The sequence below is a fragment of the Neovison vison genome, chromosome 8 (assembly GCF_020171115.1).
Source record: "Neovison vison isolate M4711 chromosome 8, ASM_NN_V1, whole genome shotgun sequence".
Lineage (NCBI taxonomy): Eukaryota > Metazoa > Chordata > Mammalia > Carnivora > Mustelidae > Neogale > Neogale vison.
The window spans coordinates 11,217,355-11,229,372 of NC_058098.1; the positions used below are offsets into that span (position 1 = coordinate 11,217,355).

The window sequence follows — 12,018 nt, forward strand, 5'->3', positions numbered from 1 at the left end:
GCCCCCACGGGACCACAGAGGCAGAACTCACCACACAGGAAGGCCACGGTCCGGAGGGTCTGCTGCATAAGGATCTGGGTGACCGGGGACAGGTTATGGTGCGTGTAGTGGGACATCACAATGCCTGAGAACAGGATGGCCATGATGCCTAGAGAGGAACAAAGAGGCAAAGCACAGAGGCATGAACAGGGCAGAAAAGCACCTGCTCCGTGATACACAAATATCGCACATTTTCTGCAAGTTACCAGGCCCTAGAGTGTTACAGGTTTTCAGAAAAAGGATAAAAAAAGGAGGAAGAAAGTACTACCTGAGGCCTCCCAGAGGCTTCAGAGAAGTGCCATGGGCGCCCTGTCTCTGGCAGCTTCCTTATTGGCTGGGTGACCTTGGGCTAAGCTTCTTCCCCACTCCATGCCTCAGCTTTCTCATCTGGGCAGTGGGACTAACGGCGCCCTCCCTGGACCCATCGGGAGGGCAATGGGGCTAAGCCATGTAGAGTGATCACCACAGGCCCCGGGCTGAGCAGGTGCAGTGACAGCTGTCCCCTGCCACCCACGGATGGAACGGGTGCAGGTGCACCACTCTTGGAGCAGAAAGGGAGCATAAGAATCTGGATGTGGAGAATGGGTGGATTTTTATTTACTTTTTAATATTTTTCTTTAATTTTAATTTTCCCTTCATCACAAGTTACTCTTAGAACGAGAGAGAGAGAAGCGACTAAAAAAGGGTCTCCGTCCTTTCCTGAAAGCTCTCCGTGCGTCTACACCTCCTGCTGCTCACTCGGGACTCAGCGTGGCCCACGGCCCCTAACCACTCCCAAAGCACTTTGCACAGAGGGGTTAGTTACCTCTCCGGGCTGCCCTGCCTTGGCAGCAGAAAAGGGGACTAATTTGCACATAAGGAAGCAGAGATTTTCATAAACTCATTAAATAAACTGCTAAAATGTACGGATTACAAGTGAAAATTTGTAAGCAGAACCGTAGCTTATTCCTGCCACTTTGTAGACAGGGATGCCGGCATGACTTTCCACTTGGAAAAGTTGGAAAAGGGCGGAAACCACCCTTTCAAGCTGTTTCAAGCCCCCCCCCCCATACCCTCCCACAGGCAGACCCACGCCCTGGTGCGAACAAGGCAAATTCCTCTGCTCTTTCATTCTTCCCTGCCAAGGAGGCTGCCAGGAACATTCCAGCGAAGCTTCCCACAATCCCAGGAGGCACACCTGACAGGATGGGACAGGGAAAGGAGAGGGCAGGCTCCCCGTGTCCCTCGAGGACTGCAGCCCAAGCGGCGTTGCGAACCGCTGCTCTGCTAGGTGAGAACGCACACACCGCGACCTCCGGCGGGTCTCCCGCTATGCTCCCGTGGGGCCCAGGGGGGCACCCCAGACTGCTGAACCTTCCTGACACTGCCACAGAATCCAGGGAAGGCAAAGCAAAGCGAGACAGAAGGGGCAGAGACCAGAAGCTGAGGCTGGAACTCCACCCAACGGCGGAGGGGCAGCTCGGAACGGCTCAGCCCCGGGGGCCGTGACAGGCCCTGCACGTGGCGTAGCCTCACGACCCGGACAGCTCCATGCACGGTGCGGTTAGTCCCGGGGTCCAGACGAGCAAGCTGGGGCTCGATCGTGGCACCGATACATTTCAGTTTTTACGGACTTGATCCTTAGCATCGCCACCCAGGGCAGAAAGTTCCCAGCTTCTGCGTTTCCAAAGCATTTTGCTTCACTCGTCTGCTTTGGTCATTGAAGGGTTAGCAACTCCATGGCAAAGCTGAGACCCCGGAGTTCTTACCTCGAAATAAAAGTCAAACCCAGAGGTGCCTGAGCCATGTTTAGGTCGTGACTCGAGCGGCCTTCCTCTGACACTGCTGTCCCGCCCACAGCAGTCCCAACACGAAACGACCTCTCCGGAAAACCAAAGGATCTGGGAAGTCAGAGGTGACAGCGGAAGGTGCCCTGGGACTGAGCAGCAGCGTCCATTGCCGGAGCCCCGGGGAGCCTTCCTGCCCGCCCTCTAGCCTGTCCCGCCGCGGTGCTCTGCGGCCAGAGGGCCGGCTCAGTGCGGAAGGGCTCTGGCTGGCGGGTCAGTCTGGGCACCAGGTCAGGGCTGCAAACTCAGAAGCTTCAGGGGCCAGACAAGACAGACAAAAAAAAGGATGACTAACATGTGGGCGAAGAAGGCACAAGCCCATCTCTGAAGTTCTCCCTGGGAAGGGAGGGCTCAGTGTTGACCAGTCTTCCTTCTGGCCTTTTGAGAGATGCCAGAAATCTGTTTCGTATGGGAAATCTTCCAGCTTGTAATGACGGCAACTAACTGAAATGTCAACACATTTTCTGGACAGATAAACAGTCCCCTCTGGAGGCTGAGTGTAGACCCTATGATAATGGGCCCTCAGGCCATTGCAAGAGTGAACAGCCAGCCACCACCTTGACCCAGGGCTGGACCGAGGTCAGGACATCTCTTGAGTTCTGCGGGCTGAAGGAAAGAGTCAGCAGCGGATGTGAAATCCTGAGGGACAACTCGAGTATCTGCTCTATGAGCCCTCTCCACCGCCCAGACCGCCTCACCCACTGGAGCCGCCACCACACAGGCTGTGAAAACACCAGCGGGTAAATGGAGCAGACAGGCTCACTTCTACAGCTAAAAGCATGGGTATTTTATTTTAAAGATTATTTATGAGAGAGACAGAGCAAGAGCAGGAGTAGGGGGCAGAGGCAGAGGGAGAGGGAGAGGGAGACACCCTGCTGGGCAGGGAGCCTGATGCAGGGCTCGATCCCAGGACCCTGAGATCAGGATCTGAGCCGAAGGCAGATACTTAATCAACTGAGCCACCCTGGCCCCCCGAGGCATGGGTATTTTTAAAAATGCCCTGTAAGGAAGAATTCCTGACACGTGTATTTCTTTTAGAAGGCAAAATCATTTGCGGAAGTAGATAACTAGTGCAACAAAATGGCCAGCTTCAAGGAAGGAAGGAAGGAAGGAAGGAAATCCACTTTAGCTTCAGCTAAATCCACTATTTTAAATGTCACGAACAATGATGATGAATAGAGACTCAAGTCCAAAGGCAGAAGGTGAAGGATGTCTATCGTGGTACAATTTCCACTGCACCGCACCTTGCTGTGTTTTGCTATAAAACATCCAGACTCAGAGGTCCAGAGTAAGAGAATCTCCATTCATACCAGCTTGCCCCCGGGAAACTGCTATTAAAGGTCCCGACACAGGCCGCCAGTTCTTTTCTTATACCATAATAAAGCTTATCTGCCTTTAAAATGCACTCAATAGAAGGATCCCATTATGTATGCAGCATGGATTACCAGCAGAAGGAATTTTTTTCCCCACAGAGGCATTTTTGAGGCCTGCAACACTTACCTGCCTTTGCACATATAACAGAACCCCAATTCCCTCCGGGGCCTACAGAACCCTACCAGCCGGGGTCCCTGCCTCTTTGGTCGTCCATTGCCGGAGCCCCGGGGAGCCTTCCTGCCCGCCCTCCAGCCTGTCCCGCCGCGGTGCTCTGCGGCAACAGGGCCGGCTCAGTGCGGAAGGGCTCTGGCTGGCGGGTCAGTCTGGGCACCAGGTCTTCCTGGAGTGCGCCAAGCTCCCTCACGGCAGTGCCCCACTCAGCACTGCCGCCCCAGGTCCTGCCTGGGCTGGCTCCTTCCCAGCACACAGGTCTTAGCTCAGGCACCACCTGTTAGGGGAGACCTTCCTGACCCCCTACTGCGTGATGTGTCTGCCCCCACCCCACTATCCCATTGCTCTGATCTCTTTCATTCCTGCCCCTTCTTCAGTACCTGAAATTACCCGTATGTGTTTGCTTACTTGCTTACCACCGTTTTCTTCGGCAGGTAGGAGCCTGATGTGGTCTTGTTTACTAAGGACAGCCCCAGTACCAAGGACAGTTCTTGGAGCAGAGGAGGCATTCAATAAGTATTTGTTGAATGGATGATAAATCTTTTTTTCTTAAAATTTTGCAATCTATCTGGGAGTTCTTTCCACGGCAGCACAAATAAGTCAAATTCATTTATTCGGCGGCTGCACAGGATTCCGTAGTGAGAACCGACCCAGGCGTATTCATCTCTCCTAGGACCAGTGGCTTGTGGGTTTTCTCCTACAGGCAACGCTGCAGAGGAAACCCCGGGCACAGGAGCGCCGCACCACGACCTCTGGTAGAATGGAGGTTACGTCCCATCCTCCGTGACTCACCAGGACAGTGTGTCCCTCTGCCCCAATCCCCCTCCCTCAGCCCACTGTTGGCTAAACTGGCAAAGGTGGGGTCTGTTCAGTCCTGGATCTTCAGAGCCAGAGGGCAAAGTGGCCCTTGAAACGGGCCTCAATGACTAGACTCGTTAAGACTGACAGAGTCCGAACAAAGATTCTGAGAACAGCTAACACTAACTCATAACTAGGGGGCCTGTTTAATTTGCTATTGAAACCAGGATGTCTGTGACAGGGAAAGGGGGTGTCACCAATTTGCATATTGAGGGGGTCAGGGCCAGCAGGAAGTGTCACCCCAGCATGTCTCTTGTCAGGACTCTTCCTCGCATCGTTCCCTTTAATCCCTGACCCAAGGGCCTTGGGTAGGGGTACCCTTCTATATCATCTATTTCATGAGGAGGAAGTGGATGCTCAGAGTGGTTAAGGCAGCTCTGTGAGGTTGCACAGCTAATGAGGGGGTGGGGCAGGGATCCAACGCAGGTCTGGCAATCTTAACCTCTGTGTCTGAAACACGTGATTAGGGTGTGTGATTTGGGGAACAGCACGCTGCTGTGTATTGTTGGTAACTGCTTCCTCAGTCCTCTGTGACAGAAGAAGTGCAGGAGGAGAAGGAAGGGGGGGATAGCAAACATCACCCCCCGCCACCCCGACCCCGGCTGCACTCTCACAAAGGGACTTGACGGTCCTCACACACACAGGGCTATCCTACCCTTGTCTGAAAACCGTGTGACAAATATCCCAAAGTCAAATATGGGCCAAGCCCAGCCAACGGCCCAGAGGCAGCTGAGCCTGCTCTTGGCTCGCATGTGCTGTTTCTGCCCCCACTGCCCACTGGTTTGTTTAGCAAAGGCTCTCAAAAAAGTGAAGCCCTACAAACAGAAAACACTGCCACTCTGAAGACAAGAAAAACACTCCCTGGTTTTGATCACAAATTCCAAATGGAGGCATGAAATACATCTTTGCCAGCAGGTACTCGGTGTTCATCTCAAAGGGGTGGGGAACGGTTTAGAAAAACAGAGGTAAAAATAGCCAAGCTAGAGCCAAATGACTCACAGGTACTGTTTATGTAAGTGCCAAAATTCAGGAAAGATAAGAGAAGGAACTCGATGGCAGATACCGGGATGAAATTATCCAACAGAACTGATGGGAACAAATCAAATTAAGAACAAACAAAACCGTGAGGTTTACCAAGAGTTCTCTAGTGAAAATGGCCAAAGTTCTCTCTGCTTCCTCCTTGGCAGGATCTGCCCATCGACTGTAATTCTAGAGAACGATCTGCGGGGAAGGAGAGTTCTGCTCAATGGAGTAAATAAAAACCACTGGGGACTTCCATTTTGCTATGCCAACTGCAGTCCTGCTACAAACAACTAGAAAACCTGATCAAAGATAGGAAACAAAGGTGTCTTCTGACGCTGGGTACTACAGGGTAGGGCGGTCAGGAGGGAAACATTCCTGACTGAAGGGAAACAAAGCGGCCACTCCTGCTCCAGGCCCTGGCCCAGCCCAGACAGAGTTTCCCGGCTGAGGCTTAGAAAGGGGGGAAACTCCAAAACCCAGTCCAGCAGAGTCGGTCTAGCTGAGAAGGGATAGAGGAGAGCTGTGGGACCTGAAGCAGCCCGAGCAGCAGAGAAGGAGGCCTGCACAGAAAAACAGTTCTGGAGGGCTACAGCAGTGTCCCCTTGAATCTTGGATTATACTGGTCTGTACACGTGTGGCGTGAGATCCTGCGAGCCGAGGGAGACTTACCACTGAAAAGGAACAGGCCAACAATTGCTGAAGCAGACACAGGGCTGGGAAGTTTGTGTTCCCACAGACCAGAGTGGGGTGACCTTGTAATACAAAAGACAGGACACAGAGTCCTTAGAAGGGCACTGCGTTACTTCCTAGTGTTACTCCAGACCTGAGGACAAAGTCTGAAAGTAAACCTCAAAATGATTAAACTGATTCCAAGAAACTTGGATACACCACGGAAGAAGATCCAAAATTCTATGAAGAATACAAGAAAAATCTACTAACTCAACAACATAATAAGGTTTATAGTGACTGGCATCCAATCAAAAATTAACAGGTGAGCAAAGAGCAGGAAAACACGACTTACAAGCAGAAGACACTGACCGAGAAAGACCTAGAATTGATGGAGATGATGGAATTAGCAAACAAGGCCGTCACAGCGGCTGCACAAACATGCTCCATCAGCTCAAGAATGTCTAGACAATCACCAACACGGTAAGGAGAGAAATGCAGGATATAAGAATGACCTAAAGGGCACTCCTGTGTACGAATAATACATACACATCTGAAGTAGAAAATACACTGGGTGGACTAGCAGGACAGTGAGCATGGCAGAAGGAAAGACCCATGAACATAAAGACACAGCAAGAGGAATGAGCCAAAGTAAAGCATAGGCAGAAGAAAAAAAGATTGAAAAAAATTTAAAAGGCAAAGTATATTACGGGATGATAGAACACTGTCAATTGTAATTTTAGTAATTGGACTCCCAACAGGAGAAGAGATGGGAAAACAGAAAAAAGTGTCTAAGAAATGGGTAAAAATTTCCCACATTTGGTGAAAAGCTATAACCCTATAAATTATAAACCCAAGAAACTCAACAAATCCCAAGTGGAATATAATGAGAATTATACCAAAGTACGTCAAAATCAAATTGTCACACACCTATCAGAATGGCTAAACGTTTAAAAATTAAAATAAGTGCTGATGAGGACAGGAAGCAGCTAGAACTCTCTCAGGCATTCTAGTGGGGATGCAAAATGGCCCAGTCATTTTGGAAAACACTTGGCAGTTTCTAAGAAATATGTACTTACCATATGACCCTGCAACTTCACTTCTTAGGTATTTATCCAAGATAAATGAAAACAGCCACACATATTCATACCCAAAATCTGGAAAAACCCCAACGTCCTTCAAATGAATGACTAAAATATGGTGCAGTAAGAATGTGTCAACTACTGACACGTGCAAAAACACAGTGTCTTTCAACAACATTATGATCACTAAAAGAAAGGAGACACGAAAGTCTGTATACTATGTAATTTCATCTGTAGGACATTCTGGAAAAGGCAAAACGATCATGATAGAATGCAGATCAGTGGGGGACAGGGCCCAGGGCCAGGCCAGGGGACTGACTGCCCTTGGCAGTCTGACCCCATCCTTTCAGTGAAGGCCCTTCCGGGGACTTGGTCTGGGAAAGGGACAACACGGAAGTGACATTTTGATCTTTGCTACAGGGTGGCGGGTGAAGAGACGATGTGACCAGGACAACACTGAGCCCCTGAATCCAGCCAGGTCTAAATTCAGAAGTATCCCTAAAGGGCCAGTAAATCCCCTTTGTTACTTAAGCTTAACTGAGTTGTGACTGTCTCTCGTGACTAGAAGTGACCCCACTGACCTAATCTCTTCCACCAGGCAGGACAACGTGCCATCAACCCCAGCAGTTCAATGTTTCTGTCACTTACCCGAGAGGGAGATTCCTTCTGCGAGCCCATAAGGAAGATAAGCAAAAATGATCATCATGCCGAACTCCAAGGAAGGCGTTTTCCTCAAGTCAATATGCTTTAGCACGTAAATAACAGTTGTCAAGGAAAAAGAACCAAGGGACAGCTGATGGGAGATGTTGCCTTCCAAATATACAGGGTAGGCAATGGATACGAAAGGCTTCGGAACATCCCAGGGTAACATGTGAATATCCATTGTTTTCTTTTCCTTTGCAGGGAGACTGTTGTTTTAAGAAGGGGGATCTCACAAAACACTAAGAATGGAAATTCCTGAGACAAATGGCAGGGGAAAAATTAAAATCAACGTAAGTCAACTCATTTAAAAATGCTGACTTGGAAGGCTGGCAATGTGCCGGGGCTGCGGGGGCAAGGCTGGAGCCGCGGCCGGGAGGACAGCCCGTGATGCCAGGCCCCTTCCAGGGCGTGTCACGCTTTCCCCCCTTCCTCCAACATCAGATAAGACAGCTGAAGGGGTGTCCAGAACTCTTGGGGAGAGTGCCCCACTGGAGGACCTTCTCTCACATTCCTGGAGATTTCTAAACTCATGCTCCTGTGAAAGGAGAATCTTCTCTCTCTTCAAGTACAGCCCACGCGCCCGTGCTGGGGCTCGCAGCGCCCATCCCCTTGGCTTCCGTAGAGCCGGTGCTTCTCCATCCCCTCCACGTCCAGGAGAAAGATAAATGTGGAGGAAAATACTGATCTAGAAAAAGTTTTCCATTCTGTTTATTGGTACAATATGAGAAGCTGTCAGCCAACAATGGAGACTTTAGACTTCTGGACAAAGGGGGAAAGGGAAAATTCAACAGGATGGCAGACCAGCGTGCCTGTCACAGGCAAGGGTGGCTCTTCCGGCCATCTGTGGAACACACTGCTCGTGGAGGAGGGCCAGGTGGCGGGCTCCCCGAGACGCAGGCCTGGGCTCCCACAGAAACGGTCTGGTGCCTGTTCCTATTTTAAACGTGACGAATTTTCTACAGCAATGAAGGTGTCACTGGTCCTAAGAGGCTCTCTCCTCCTGTGGCTAGAAAAGCGTACGGGCCATTGAGCAGTGCAGACAGCGTGAACATCCTGGACGGATTCACTTTGAAAGGCTCTTTTCTGAGTGTTTATCTATTCTCCAGATAAACACTTTCAGTGGGGTAAAGACTCTCTCAGTTTGGTAATTTCAGAGGAAGTTAATTTCCAGTTTTCTGACTGTGACAAGTGAGACAGGGGAACCTGAAAATCTCAAGTGAGAAGTTCCCCTAATGGTGGGATCTGAGAGAGAACAGTGTGCCCGACCGCGACGCTCTGAAAAGGGACGTCCTAAATCGCACATGTCCCATCTCGGAGCCCTTGGGTTTCAATGCAAGTGCTCCTTAAGACAAAAGTACACAAAGGTCCTCCTTCCAACACTGCCTTAGACTGAAACGGGCCCCTTAAGGAAGAGGGGGAGATGGCTGGAGATGGAGATAATAATGAAAATCTTCTCAGCCACGCGTGTTCATCATATTAAAAGGATATTAATGCAGAGATTAAGCCAGTGAGAGTGCCGAGTGCTGCTGAGCCAAAGAACATTTTGAGGAAGTAGCCAAGGGCTTGTAAAAATGTTTGCCACCCACTGACATCTGACATATTTTTCCTTGTTAAACCTTCAGCTGTGCTACGAAGTAAAAGAAAAACAAGAAAGAAGTTAAAATGTTATAGAGAAAGTTATTAGAAATCAACTAAAACTCAACACTGACCCTTTTTTTTTTTTTTTGCTTATGCAGCCCTTCATTCCTTCCATCATCGGGTTAGGTCACTTACTTGTTCACCTACTTTGTGAACTAACACCTACTATGTTAGCTTTCGGGGGCGGGGGGCCGCGGTTCAGAGAGCCTAGCAGAGTCCTTGTCCTGCTGGGGCTCCTTCTGTCTGGTAAGGAAGACAAACAAGGAGAGAACAAGTGACCACATTGCGGGGAGGGCAAAGGGCTGCAGAAACACAGGGTGTGCGTCTACCTCAGCCCGGGCGGTGGTCAGGGAAGGCTCCTCTTGACGTGTGGGCTGGGTTCAGCTTTAGAAAAAGAAGAGTTAATGGGGGAGGAAATGAGGGCAAGTGCCCCAGGCAGAGGGAACAGCACGTGCAGAGGCAGGGAGGCCGAGAACACACAGCACATTCTGGGAGCATCCAATTACGTAAATCAGCATGGCTAGAACCCAGGAACGGGACGGGGTGGGGGCACTAGTGGGGAGAACGGTGGCAAGAGAGAAGTACAACCAGCTGCCATGGTAGCCCTGGGAAAGGCAATGGACCAAGCTCGGAGTTGGTATTTCACCACAAAGGCCCTAGGGAGCCATGGGGAGAGCTTCTAGTTGCGGGGGGAGGGGACGGCAGCAGGGATCCTGGGATAAAACCTGGAATTGAAGCATCGACAGGAAATCTGAGCACGGAGCAACCTAAAGAAGAAATGTCACAGGGAAAGGGCCGAGAGAGTGGGTTAGGAGGCATTAGGAAGAACTGAAAGAACTTTCCTTCTAGGATAACAGAACAAAGTAAAATGTTAGAAGCCATTAAATTCAATTAATGGTTTTATCCCAAAAGGGAAAACCATTATACCATGGCAATGGAGTTATCCTCATTAAAGATCCTCCTCCTAATGGATTCTACCTTCAGACTACCTCTCAGATCCAACCACTTCTCTCCCTCTCTCTCCTTACCATCCTCTGTCCCAGGCCTTAGGCCTCATAGCTCTTTCTAAACATCTTTGTCTTCTTTCCACTCACTGGCCTGCATGATCCTTTTCAAATGCACAATCTGATCAGGTCACTGGCCTGTCCAAACCTATCGACCGTTTCCTACTGCTTTTCAGGACCCCTGTGTCTGCCAGACCTCGTGACCCCGTCTCCTCCTCACTCAGGAAGGGTCCCACTGTCATGGGACCATGGTCGTCTTTCACTGCTCCCTGGCCCCAGCTCATTTCCCAATCTGTTCCTCAGAACCTAGGGTCAGTGTCACTTCCTCAGGGACACCTGCCCTGACGCCTTCACATATTCTGGGCTCTCTCTCCTGGAACCTGACTTCTTCACAGAAAGTGCCAACTCATGAGTCATTCATGAGGTGCCTGTGTCCATCTTGTTCACTGCTACATGTCCAGGGCCTAAGGCAGAGCCTAGTATACAAAGGCACTCAATAAACAAAACAAAGAATTATCAATATAAATATTTGGTTTCATTAATCAGCATTTCATGAATTGGTATCATTTTAAGGCAGGATAATCTCTGATTAAAGGGTAGCTTGGTCAAATAACCTCAGGAAGTTTTCTGTGATGATTCACACCACAGTGTAACATATCACATAATAAAGGTTCTGAAAAGTCCTGCAAAAAAAGAAATCTAACTTTTTTCACATAAAGTTTTCCAAACTCACTTGAACACACCATCTCCTCCAACCCCTTCTTTCCCAGCCAACCACAGGTTAACAGCCTACCTTGGGGACTGCTGAGAGCCAACATGGGTTCAACTGGGCAAATGTTTTTGAAGGCTAAGCTCACCCACAGTTCCCAAATGGACCTAAGGCTGCCAGCACATGGTGTCCAGCCGCCACCCCTTAAAGCTGGTCCACTGGCTGGGGCCACTATTTTCTTTTCATGCAGAGTCCCCATGGAAGTGACTCGCTGGTGAGGTCACATCAAAGGTGGACAGCAGACCCAGGACAGAGGCCAACGGTTTCTGAACTCAGGATAATTGAAAGTAGAATTTGGACTCTTTCTGGTCTGGCAAATCTCTACCTTTTTTATTTCTCTCACTTAAAAGAACACGAAACAAAGCTGCTTCAGGATCCACTTCATGAGCCTACTTTGCAGCTGGAGAGCACAAAAAGGTTTCCTCTGTAGCAGTTATTATTATTTTTTATTATTTATTTATTTATTTATTTATTTATTATTTTTTTAAAAGATTTTATTTATTTATTTGCCAGAGAGAGAGAGAGGGAGAGAGAGAGAGTGAGCAGGCGAGCACAGGCAGAGAGAGTGACAGCAGAGGCAGAGGGAGAAGCAGGCTCCCTGCCGAGCAAGGAGCCCGATGTGGGACTCGATCCCAGGATGCTGGGATCATGATCTGAGCCAAATCAGCTGCTTAACCAACTGAGCCACCCAGGCGTCACTGTAGCAGTTATTGTAAGAATAAATCGTCATACTAACAAATCAAAGCTAAAACTAATTTAATTAAAGTTAATGAAGAAACAAGTGCTTTCTGGCACTTATGAAAAATGAACACATCAAAAAAGGGGTGTAATTTACTCACACATTCAGTTGCAAAGATAAGTGTGTC

The 12,018-nt window shown here is 49.4% G+C and overlaps 1 protein-coding gene across 5 annotated transcripts in view; it reads right to left on the reverse strand.

The window, feature by feature from the left end:
* SLC9A8 (solute carrier family 9 member A8) overlaps positions 1 to 12,018 on the reverse strand; it is a 70,395-nt gene that overhangs the window by 15,718 nt on the left and 42,659 nt on the right. For all 5 annotated transcript variants that reach the window (XR_006386118.1, XM_044262853.1, XM_044262854.1 and 2 more), the window contains 3 exons: positions 9,230 to 9,368; positions 7,688 to 7,793; positions 32 to 148 (listed from right to left, as the gene is read on the reverse strand). Coding sequence is in view for 4 of the 5 variants with exons in the window: in XM_044262853.1 (XP_044118788.1) it covers positions 32 to 148; positions 7,688 to 7,793; positions 9,230 to 9,368 (362 nt within the window). In the remaining variant the exon portion in view is untranslated. The remainder of the gene's footprint in view (positions 1 to 31; positions 149 to 7,687; positions 7,794 to 9,229; positions 9,369 to 12,018) is intronic.